Genomic DNA, 10,478 nt, shown 5'->3' on the forward strand with positions numbered 1-10,478 from the left:
GAGTTGTACAGTTGTGACTTAAAGGTTTGGCCCATCCCTTTTAGAAAGTGACACAATTAAGATACCTGGGCTGTCAAAAGCTTAACTGCAAACAAAACTACACATAAAAAACCACATCCCACTCTCTTATGTATTGTATTCTACGACATGGCTTCAACATAAGAAATTTAATTTGTCAAATTTCTTACTACAGGATCTCAAAATATTTCTGAACACAAACCATGAACAATTATATCAAATGATTAATTTTTGTTAGTTAATACTGGATAAATTGCACTGATCACAAGCACTTTTGTGTTAGTAAAGCTTTGTGTGTAATCAAGGATGAGCAGTAGGGTGTTTGTTCAAGTACAAGAACAAGGCCTTCCAAGAGCTTTCCAGATTTGTGCAGAGAGCCTTAAAAAGTTTTGCTAATATAAACATGAAGCCCAACTTTCTCTGGCTCAGTTTGAATGAAGCTCTGCTATCTTGTGGGTTGTGGTGTCATTTGCTCTTGCCTATGATGACAAACCCTAATTTTCAATCAAATTTTCTTCTATGTGCCAATCAGGTTAGCAGTCTTCTGATACTGTGCATGTACAAAAAGTCCTTCAAGGAATTAGGTCAGATGAATCTTGAAAGATGTATTTTAAAACATTGTTTAGATCTTCTGTATATCAGAGACACTCTTGGATTTCTGGCTAACCTTCAATCTATTGAGAGATAAATACTAACATTTTCATAGTTAAATTTAAATGTTAACATAAGCCATGCATAAAGTATGTTTTACACAGAATTGCACTTAAATGAAAAAGGTTATAGAAAAGGGATGCCAGGAATCTCTTGGGGAGTCTTTAAAACTCATTGGTCCTATAATGAAATATAAAACATGCATGTTTGTGGGGATGTGTGCTCTGCAAAAACCATCACAAGGCTTTGAGTCCAGTCATCATCTGGTGCACTTTGGCCTAGTTCTGGAGTTATACTAACAAAATTACACTTCCACCATGTAATCATAAAGTTTTTCTAGGATCAGGCCTGCATTGGCTGCAGCAGAAAACTGTCATGTCCTTTCCATCGTGTCTCCAGCATCTGCGTCCTGTGGCTCCCAGAGGTGCTAGAGGTATGATGGGTGCCGGGAGTGCCCAGCGTGTCCCCCTGTCCCCGGGAGGCCCTGCCGCCACTGCCTCTCCTCCCCTGGGGACCCCACACTCCCTCCGGGAAGCCCCTCAGGACAGCGCCCATAGTCTTACACACACACAAGCCCCGCACCTCGGCCGCTCTCCCGCCTCACCTGATGTAGGGCACGAAGGGCTCGACGTGCCCCGCCAGCACGGCGATCGCATAGGAGATGATGAAGGCGGCCGAGGACCAGCTGACGAGCAAAGCGGGCACGAAAGCCACGCCGGGCATGCAGCACAGCATCGCCGCCCGGGGCGCGGGCAGCGGGGCGGCAGCGCGCTGCAGTGACGGCCCGGCAGCGGGGACTGGCGGCGCGGCGCATCCGCGCTCCCCACGCGCGCCCGCGGCCCCGGGGATGCCCCGCCGGGCGCTGCCTTCCCTTCACTTTCGGTTCTCCGCTGCGCTCCCCGCCCCCGACGGCGGCGGAGAGCCAGGGACAGCCGTGGGCCCTTCGCCTGTCACCGCTGGCGGCACCTGGCGCACCTGCGGAGTTTCTGGCTGCAGAACTTTCCCCGTGCCCCTGTCGCTGCCGGCTCTCCGGGCCGCACACGCCCCGTCGGCGCAGGGAGGCGGGCGGTGAGATCCTGTCTGGACTGCTCGCTGGGGTCTGCGGGTCGTGCCGGCGGCTTGTGCCTTCACAGTTTTCTTTAAAAGGGCTAAAAATGGGTCCAGTGTGAGCGTGCAGGAGCTCTTTGCAGCTCGGCGTCCGAGAAGCGGTGGTGGGGGCACGGAAACCGGGTCAGAAACTGTGCAGGTCCTGCACACACCTCATCCGCCTTGGACTTTCGTTTCAAACATATAATGTAGCCTTGATCTCCAAATTTCCCCTGAAATTCACTTTTTCACATGCTTAGAGGAAACCATATTTTAATTCAAAATCATGCCGTGCTCAGCATTTTCGCTTTGCTTTAGCCGGAAGCCATGGACAATCTGCCAAGGGTGTTTCTGTTTCCTTTGATTGTTTGTAGTTATCAGTCCACCAAACCATATCTAAACTCGAGGTCACCGTTCTGCTACAAAGACATGTGTGTGCATACTCTGCCTCTCTCCCTGAGAATGCATCGAGGGTTTTGCCTTCAGTGCACATTCCCTGTGGTGGATGCACGCAAGGTGAGTACTTGCCTTGCCTTTGAAGGCATTAGGAATGGAGACAGGTATTACATAAAAGGACCAGGGACAGTATATCTTAATGCACGTACAGAAAAGTAATTTAAAAAATTATTCTACCCCTAAGACTGGAGGTAGCTAATGACCTTCTTCTTGGCAGTAGCAAGTTGCTCGTATTCTTAACATACAAATTGAGTGTAATAGTTCACACCATGCCACAAATTCATACTTCACATTTCCACAGCTAATCTGCCTTCTAGTAAATTTGAGTGACAGAAAAGTCTGACTGGAAGAACAAGTTTATTTCTTTTTATGTAAAAGGTGCAAAAATAATGGGAGATAATATTTGAGCTGTCTTAATATGCTGGTTTAAAAAATTCTGTGCAATTATGCCTCAATATCAGGTACCTTAGGTTTTTTCCCTCTTGAAACAGAAAATTAAAGAAATACTATACAGGAATGAAATCTAGTCTCTTTGGTAAATAAATGGCAGAAACATATTGATGATAATTATATTTATAGCAGTAGAATTTTAATTTTTAGTATATCAGTAAATTAGTATTTTGATTTGGCCCGTTGCAAAAAAAAAAGGATGGAATTCTCTTTATTTTACTGCATCAACATTGAAGTCACATTGTTGGAAAAATGTTCCATCCACAGTTCTGCAAGTTCCTTGCACTACCTTTAGTTTTGCAAGTAGTAAATAAATTACTTTAAAGTGTGAGTTGAGTATTTACATTATTCACATGACTTTTTGAAATGCCTGAACACTATTTGGAGTGAAAGAAATGGACACATTTGGCTCAAGCAGGTGGCAATTGACTGTTTGGTGATCACTAGCAAAGGCTCTCGTTGCTATGTAAATATTTATTGCAGCTCACGTGATGTTTCATTTTCTTTATAATTTTATTGTTTAATTTGAGCAGTGATCTTTAATCTTTTTTTATCACAAGCATCTGATCTTTAAAATCATTAAAAGCTGCACAGAGTAACAAATACAGGTTACTCACAAACTTGGGAAGAGTAATTTTATATACTGGACTCGAGAACACTAGTGGGATATTTCAAAGAAAGTCTATGTATTTTAATTCATTTTGTATTCAATAAATTATATTAAAACCCTAGGAGTAGAGAAACATAGAATAACTATGGATTTTAATACAGTTCCATGGGATTTTTGTGGATGAAAAATTAGATATGAGCCTTCAGTGTGCACTTGCAGTCCAGAAAACCAGCTTTATCCTGGGCTGTATGAAAGCATGGGAAACATGACCAGAAGGCTGAGGAGGGTGATCCTGCCCCCCTGCTCTGCTCTGCTCTGGTGAGACCTCACCTGGAACACTGCATCCAGCTCTGAGGTCCCTGGCACAAGACATGGACCTGTTACAGCAGGTCCAGATTAGGGCCACAGAAATGGTCAGAGGGATGGAGCACCTTCCCTTGTTGAAGAAAGGCCAAGAGAGCTGAGTTTGTTCAGTCTGGATGAGAGAAGGCTCCAAGGACAACACATTGCATCTTTTCATTATTTAAATGGGGCTTAGAAGAATGACAGCAAGAGAGGTTTTACCAAGATCTGTAGTGACAGCACAAGGGGAAATGGCTTTAAACAAAAGAGAGTAGGTTTAGATTACATATTAGGAAAGAATTCTCTGTTCTGAGGGTGATGAGACACTGTGACAGGTTGGCCAGAGAAATTGTGGATGCCCTGTTAAAGGCCAGCCTGGATGGGGCTTTGAGCAATCTTGTCTAATGGAAGGTGTCCCTGCCCATGGGAGTAGGGTTAAAACTGGAACATTTTTATGGTCCTTTCTGAACTAAACCCTGCTATGATTCTATGATTCTGTGATCTAACAAAATGATCAGACTACTTCAAATTAGAATTATTAGGAAAATAAATATGTTAAGGTGTGCAAATAATAACACATCCATGTCAGTGATTTGAAAATATATGAAGGTAAGGAAATAATAATGGAAGAAATCTAAAATGGTCTATGCTGCTGGTACCTGTATCTCCTCTTTTCTCCTGCTTTACTCAACATACGTTTTCCATGGATTTTATATTTATTATATATGAACATTCTTTATAATATGTGTATTTTTCAAACTCATTCATTATGGAATTACCTGTAACATGAAAGACCCACTTAGAAGAAACCCCTTCCCAAAACTTATTGTTTTTTAATATCTCTGCATGGTTTTTATATTGAACCTGTACAGAATAGTTACAGTAGCATTTACTTACCTGATTTGGTAAAGAACCTGCTGGAAGATGGAAGGATGGAAGAACAAGTGAGACAAGAAAATGGTAAGCAGTAAAAGTTTGGAATGAGAGCAAAAGAGATGTAGTTCAGCTACTTCTTGAGATGTGTTGTTACATTCAAGGACTAGGAAAAAAAGCAGTCAATCTGTGAATGTAATGCCTAAATTCTTTTATTAACAACTAGTTAATAACTGGTTTATTAACACAGGTTGCACCAGAAATACATTTACAGAAGGAATCAAATGTGCTACCGGTAACTTCTTCAGATTACTGTGTGAAGAGTTCAAGCTGGTTTGTGGTATCTCTTCTCTTCCTCTTTGGTCATGTGCCAGTATCTGTAACCTTCTCTCGGTAATAAAAGCATGTATAAACTATTTTCACTTCTGACAGGAAGTTTGGAGTAACAATAGTAACAATCCACAACCTCTGTAAAGTCTTAACACTTTGAGGCATTCATGACATGATATTAATATTTCTAAAAGGTAATGGGATTTAGTTATAAGGCAGTTTTCAGATGTTACTGTTTAAGAGACGGTTTATTTTGCTCCATTTATTTTGGGTCTCCCCTGTAGATAGCTAGATTATATCTAAATGTCTAACCAAAATTCAGGTAAAAGGTGTCTCAGCTGTCAAAAAGATTGTACAAGTCAAAAACTGACGGATCCTGTAAGAATGAAGAGAGGTGACTACTGGGTTGAAATAGTGTAATTTCATCTCTCAAAAAAACCCAAACCAAACTAAAAACTCAAAAAACAATACCAAAAACAAAACTAAAACTAACACCCCAAAACCAAACAAAACCAAAAAACAACCAACCAACCAAAAAAACCCCCCAAAACCCAAAAACAAGCAAGCAAACAAAAACACCCCACAAAAAACTACACATACACACACACAAAAGCCAACCAAAAAACGCCAAAAACCAAAAATGAATAGAAGCTTTCTCTGGTGCAGGACAGATTAATATCTTGGAATAGTGGTGAAGTGTGAAAAGGCTTATTCCAGAATTTCTAGAGAAAATTAGCTCTCAAAATGTTTTGTTTTTTTTTTTTTTTTTTTTTTTTACTACTCTGCTCTGTATTTTCAGTTACTTCTTGGGACATGTTTTTTTTCAAATAAAATGTTTTTTGGGAGAAATCTTTGTTTCCAGAATGCATGAGCAGTAGACTGACCAGGGCTATAGAGCAAGAGAGAGACTGTGTAGCTACAGATGAACCATTCTCCAGGGGCTCTGTTGACCTTCACTCTAAATGAGGTAGTGAACATGCCGAAGCAGTTAGTAGGAGAATTTGGCTCTGGCATTTTGAGAATTTTGGCAGTACAGTTTTGTAGAAGCACATTTTTAGTGAAAAGTAAATCATTCAAAGTGAAATGGGAGCTTTTTATGTGGCCTTGTCATCTGAAAGAAATACCTTTACAGTTTTCTTAGTGGTACACAGTAGCTGGCAATAAATTGCTTGCTGAAGATTAGGAGAAAGTAATGAAATTCATGACTTGAGTCAAATTAGAATGCAAAGGGATTAATGAAATCAGACTCTAAACAGAGAAAATTTGATCAATCCTTGGAAAAGCTATCAAAAATACATTTTTTTCTCAACATGAGAAGTGTCTAATGATGTAGCTACATCCAACACAAAACCTCCTGGAAATGGGGAGTACTCACTCCTGAAAAATCAGATTCTATTTCCACATGTTAATATTGATTTGCCAGCACAATTTAAGGGTGTTGGTTTGTCTACCTTTACTGCATCATATTGTGAAATATAGGGCACTCAATTATTTCTTCCTGTGCACCATGCTTTGCACATTGCTGGCTGTATTACTGTTTGTTTGGTTCTTTCATGAGTTTCCTTTTTCTGTGTCTGGCCACAGCTGACACCAAGGTCTAACAGGGCCAGAGGGAGCTGCCACACGTTCTTCAGGGGAATATTGTGAAATCTGTTTATGTTGAAACTGCTTGATTCCAGCTGATACATACATAACAAACAAACATACCTAGTAAAATGTAGTTTCACAAAACCTAAACATTGTGTTCAATTTTGTCTTTTCAGTTTTAACAAGCTGTTCTTTCCATCCTTTTTTGGCCTTTGTCCATGTCCTTCATAGTTCTTCAATATCAAAGGGTCACTCTGCATAGTAAATTTGTTATGACCACAAATAATATGAATAAAAGGCAGGATTGTTCTTGTTCAGTAAAAATGCAGTGAAATCAGTATTCTGAGGCATAAACAAATGCTCAGCTTTGTACCTGGCAATGAGCACTGCAATAACCTGTGGAGCATCACTGCTTCTCATTTGTTTGAGGAACTTAGAACTGAGGAACAGCTGGTGCAGTTTGAGAGTCCCAGAGGAAAAATCATGAATTATACCTTGTCTGTACCAGCTCCTTCACACTCTTGAGCAGCAGTTAATGGCTGGACTAGATGGTCTTAGAGGTATTTTCCAGCCTAAACAGTTCTATATCTCTATGTTCTGGAATAAAATAGATATGAAGAACAGCTAATATGGCTTTCCAAAAAAGTATTGTAGCAATTATTCCCACTCTACTGTCTATGTAGTCTCTTAAGCATTTTTAAACATAAAAGTATATTTTCAACCATCAAAGGAAATTGTTCATCCTTAAGAGGTCCTTTAACTATTCAATCCTTCTGTCTGATACTGTCATCCATACCAAATGATGGAGAGCTACATAACCAAAATTAGATGCTCTTCTGATGTTCTGAGTTTCCATCTCCCTACTGTGATGTAAAAGGTGCATGTTATTTGATACAGCCACAAGATCCTACCGAACACTGTAAATCACTAAAAGCACCTCCATTATTTTCTGCTGTGTGCTGCTGAGTGGATTTAAAAGACTACCCTGCCCATTTCAGCCATCAAATCCATACAGTCTGTACTCTGTGCCATTGCAACCTGGCAGGATTAACAAAAGAAACATAAATTCCATCACTATGATGTAACAATGCCATCAGTATATTAAAGGCTCTGTGCTTCCAGTGTTAAAGTAAAAAAAAAATAATACCTTTTTAACCTTTAGAATAATCAAACATTTCATAGAAGCAGACCACTGTGAGAAATTCTATTCCACCTTATTCTATCCTGCTCTAGTTAAAATGATAGTTAAATATCAAGGATAATGGACTCCAACTGTATATTTTCAAAAAGAATGATGAAATTTATTATTTATAAAATAAGGTTACATTCATATATTTCCTAATATACATAAAATACATTGAATCATGGCCTGGGGAGATGTTTTAGGATATTTCATCCCCTTCATTAGGAACTTTGGAAACAAACATACAGATATGATTAGGTTTGAAAGCCACTGTCTATTTAAATTTTAGTTTACCATTGCTAAGAGCATATCTCTTTAAAAAGCAAGGGCTTGCTATTAAAAAAAAAAAAAAAAAGGCAAAAAAACCTAACACCCCAACAGAAACAACAAAAGCCCCAAACCAACCAAAACCAAGAGCAAATGCCAGATTCTGCAGAGTTTCAAAAGGTTTCTTCTGGCTTTCTGCAAGCATTTATTATTTTAGTTTGAAGTGTGCAGGAAATAACAGATCTTTCAGAGTAAAATGTTGGCGAATATTATGCTTAGAAAATCTGATTTTGCTGCCAGGTGCACATGCTGCCTCAGCTTCATCTAGATGCTCACTTTCAGAGATTTTTCAAATGGCATTTTTCCAGTCCTTTGCTCTCTAGGCACAGCTTTTTCATCTGTTTCTGAGATACTACTGTTTTCTCTTTAGTTATACCTCATTTGTACCAGCCATGCTCTTCAGATGATTTTAAATATTCTTTCCAGTATCTGCACAAATAAAAAAGAACTGGAAAGGGTAGGAACTGACTGATGTTTCAAATTTTTTTTTCCAGTAGAGAAATGGGTACAGTAGAGAAAAAAAAAAGGATTCCATATTCTATGAAGAGAACTTTCAAGTAAAAAGTCATAAATGTTCCTTGCATATGGGTCCAGAGGGTTGGGAGCTGAACATCTGAGGGTTTTCAAAACTACTGAAATACTGAGCACAGTTTTAAAACCTCCACTTTGCAGCAGTACTAAGTGAAATTCTCACTAGCTGCATATAATTAGAATGCATTTGCTCATGAGTCTGAAATTACTTTAGACTGATTAAGAGATAATCCATTACAAGACACAGCAGAAAGGTGTCTCTCAGTGTCTCTCAGAAATTGATCACTTATATTCAATCTCTATTTTAAAGGTAATGTCAGTGGCATTTAGTCTCACCAAAGCCTAAGAGCTCTATAAATGGTGAGTCAAAATGGGATTATGTGTTGAAGGATAGAACACTGCTCAGTCACCATCTTTTACCCTTTTATGTTCTGAGTGGCTAATGTGATTTAATTATTGTATTTGATGGATAGTGGTACTACCAAATTCACAATGTCATACCAAGCTGTTAAACCCAGTATGCCTAAGGCTACTGGTTTAAATTTCAGAAGCACAGATATTATAGTTTTTTGGGAGGGTGGAGTGGCAGGGAGAGAAGTCCTAGAAGGCCCTATTATCTCCCAGTTCCTTTCCACAGAGACTGCTCTTCAAAGTAGTGGCATACTCTCCACAGGCAAGTCCCACTACCCCTCTATTCTGAACTTTTACTTGCCTGACTTGAGATACCTCTGAATGCTCACAAGTTCACAGCATTCACAAATGAAACCAAAATCCCCAAGAGTGAACTTTTGAACCTTCAGAGCACTATGAGTTATCTCCTGTATTGTGAAAATTCACATTTCAAGTGGAACAGGCATCAAACTTGCTAAATTTTGTCTTTACCTTTGTGGTCAGTAATTTTTGCCTCATAGAAGTGCTACAAGTTTAATTCATGTTTATTAAAGACACCGCACAGAGACAAACACAGGAAACCTATGTTGATGTTAATTCTCTTTTCTTTAGAACAAGATTCATAAAATGTCCAGTGAATAATATTCTTGGCTAACAGAAAAACTTGAGATGCTTGGTTGATTATTTCTGGTCTTTTGCCTCAACCAAAGATAATTACACTGTTGTCTTGGATATTTAGCTACTACTGTTCTCCTTTCCCAGCAAATGAGAACACAAAAGACCTGGAAAGAGCTACTACTGCATAAGTTTACCATGTCCAGTAAGGAATTCTATCTTCCTCCAGATTTTGAGGATTACAGAATCTCCATTCCTGTTAAAAGAAAGTAAATATTACTTTCCTTTTCAAAGTAGCTTCTACCCTTTCTTAGAAAGGTCTTTTTGTAGTAAGAAAAACATCAAAAAAATAAGAGAGAAAAAATATTGGTGAAGACAACTTGCAGAAAGTCAAGATCAAGTGTATTTATAACTATTTGACTGCTTATTTAGATTACATCATAATCCACAGGAGGCATGCCTTTGTGTTAAGTGCTGCTATGTGCACCTTTGAGGTAATACAAATACAAGAACAGTCAAGCAGATCATTCCAAGAGCCCAGTGGTTTATATGGACAATGACTTGGCAAAGCCCCTAAGTATATGTTGGATTATAATTGCAGCGCCTAATTTTTACATATCCTGACATCTAGTGGAATTTATTGCTCCTAGCAGAATATCTGTGTTCATTTGCATCTCCAATGACTGGGAGAAATGGAGAAAGTTAACTATTCCTTTCTTGGATTCAATTATAAAGTTCTCACCTTGAGAACTACACAAGCAGTGCATTAGATAAAATGTGAAAACAGAAGAATTTGGACTAAGCCCTGCTCCTTTCAGGCATATGCCCACAAAGACAGCTGCAAAGGGATACAAGGCCCCTGATCTGGTTTCTGGAAATAATTTCTAGTGACAGACATAGAATAATCCCAGCAACTTTGATAGATTGTCTCAAAAGGTATTTGAGCCTGCATCTGGTATGTGTACCTTAATAGCTTGCCATTAATTAGCAAGCTGAGGGGGGGCCTTGTTTTCATCTCTTTTCTATGCC

The 10,478-nt window shown here is 39.2% G+C and overlaps 1 protein-coding gene across 2 annotated transcripts in view; it reads right to left on the bottom strand.

Moving 5' to 3' along the window:
* Positions 1 to 1,707, bottom strand: part of DRAM1 (DNA damage regulated autophagy modulator 1) — a 39,510-nt gene extending 37,803 nt beyond the window's left edge. For both annotated transcript variants that reach the window (XM_059845852.1, XM_059845851.1), the window contains exon 1: positions 1,274 to 1,707. In XM_059845852.1, the coding sequence (XP_059701835.1) occupies positions 1,274 to 1,404 (131 nt within the window). In that variant the 5' untranslated portion in view covers positions 1,405 to 1,707. The remainder of the gene's footprint in view (positions 1 to 1,273) is intronic.
* Positions 1,708 to 10,478: the final 8,771 nt, after the last annotated feature.

The sequence above is a fragment of the Haemorhous mexicanus genome, chromosome 5, assembly GCF_027477595.1.
Source record: "Haemorhous mexicanus isolate bHaeMex1 chromosome 5, bHaeMex1.pri, whole genome shotgun sequence".
Classification (NCBI taxonomy): domain Eukaryota; kingdom Metazoa; phylum Chordata; class Aves; order Passeriformes; family Fringillidae; genus Haemorhous; species Haemorhous mexicanus.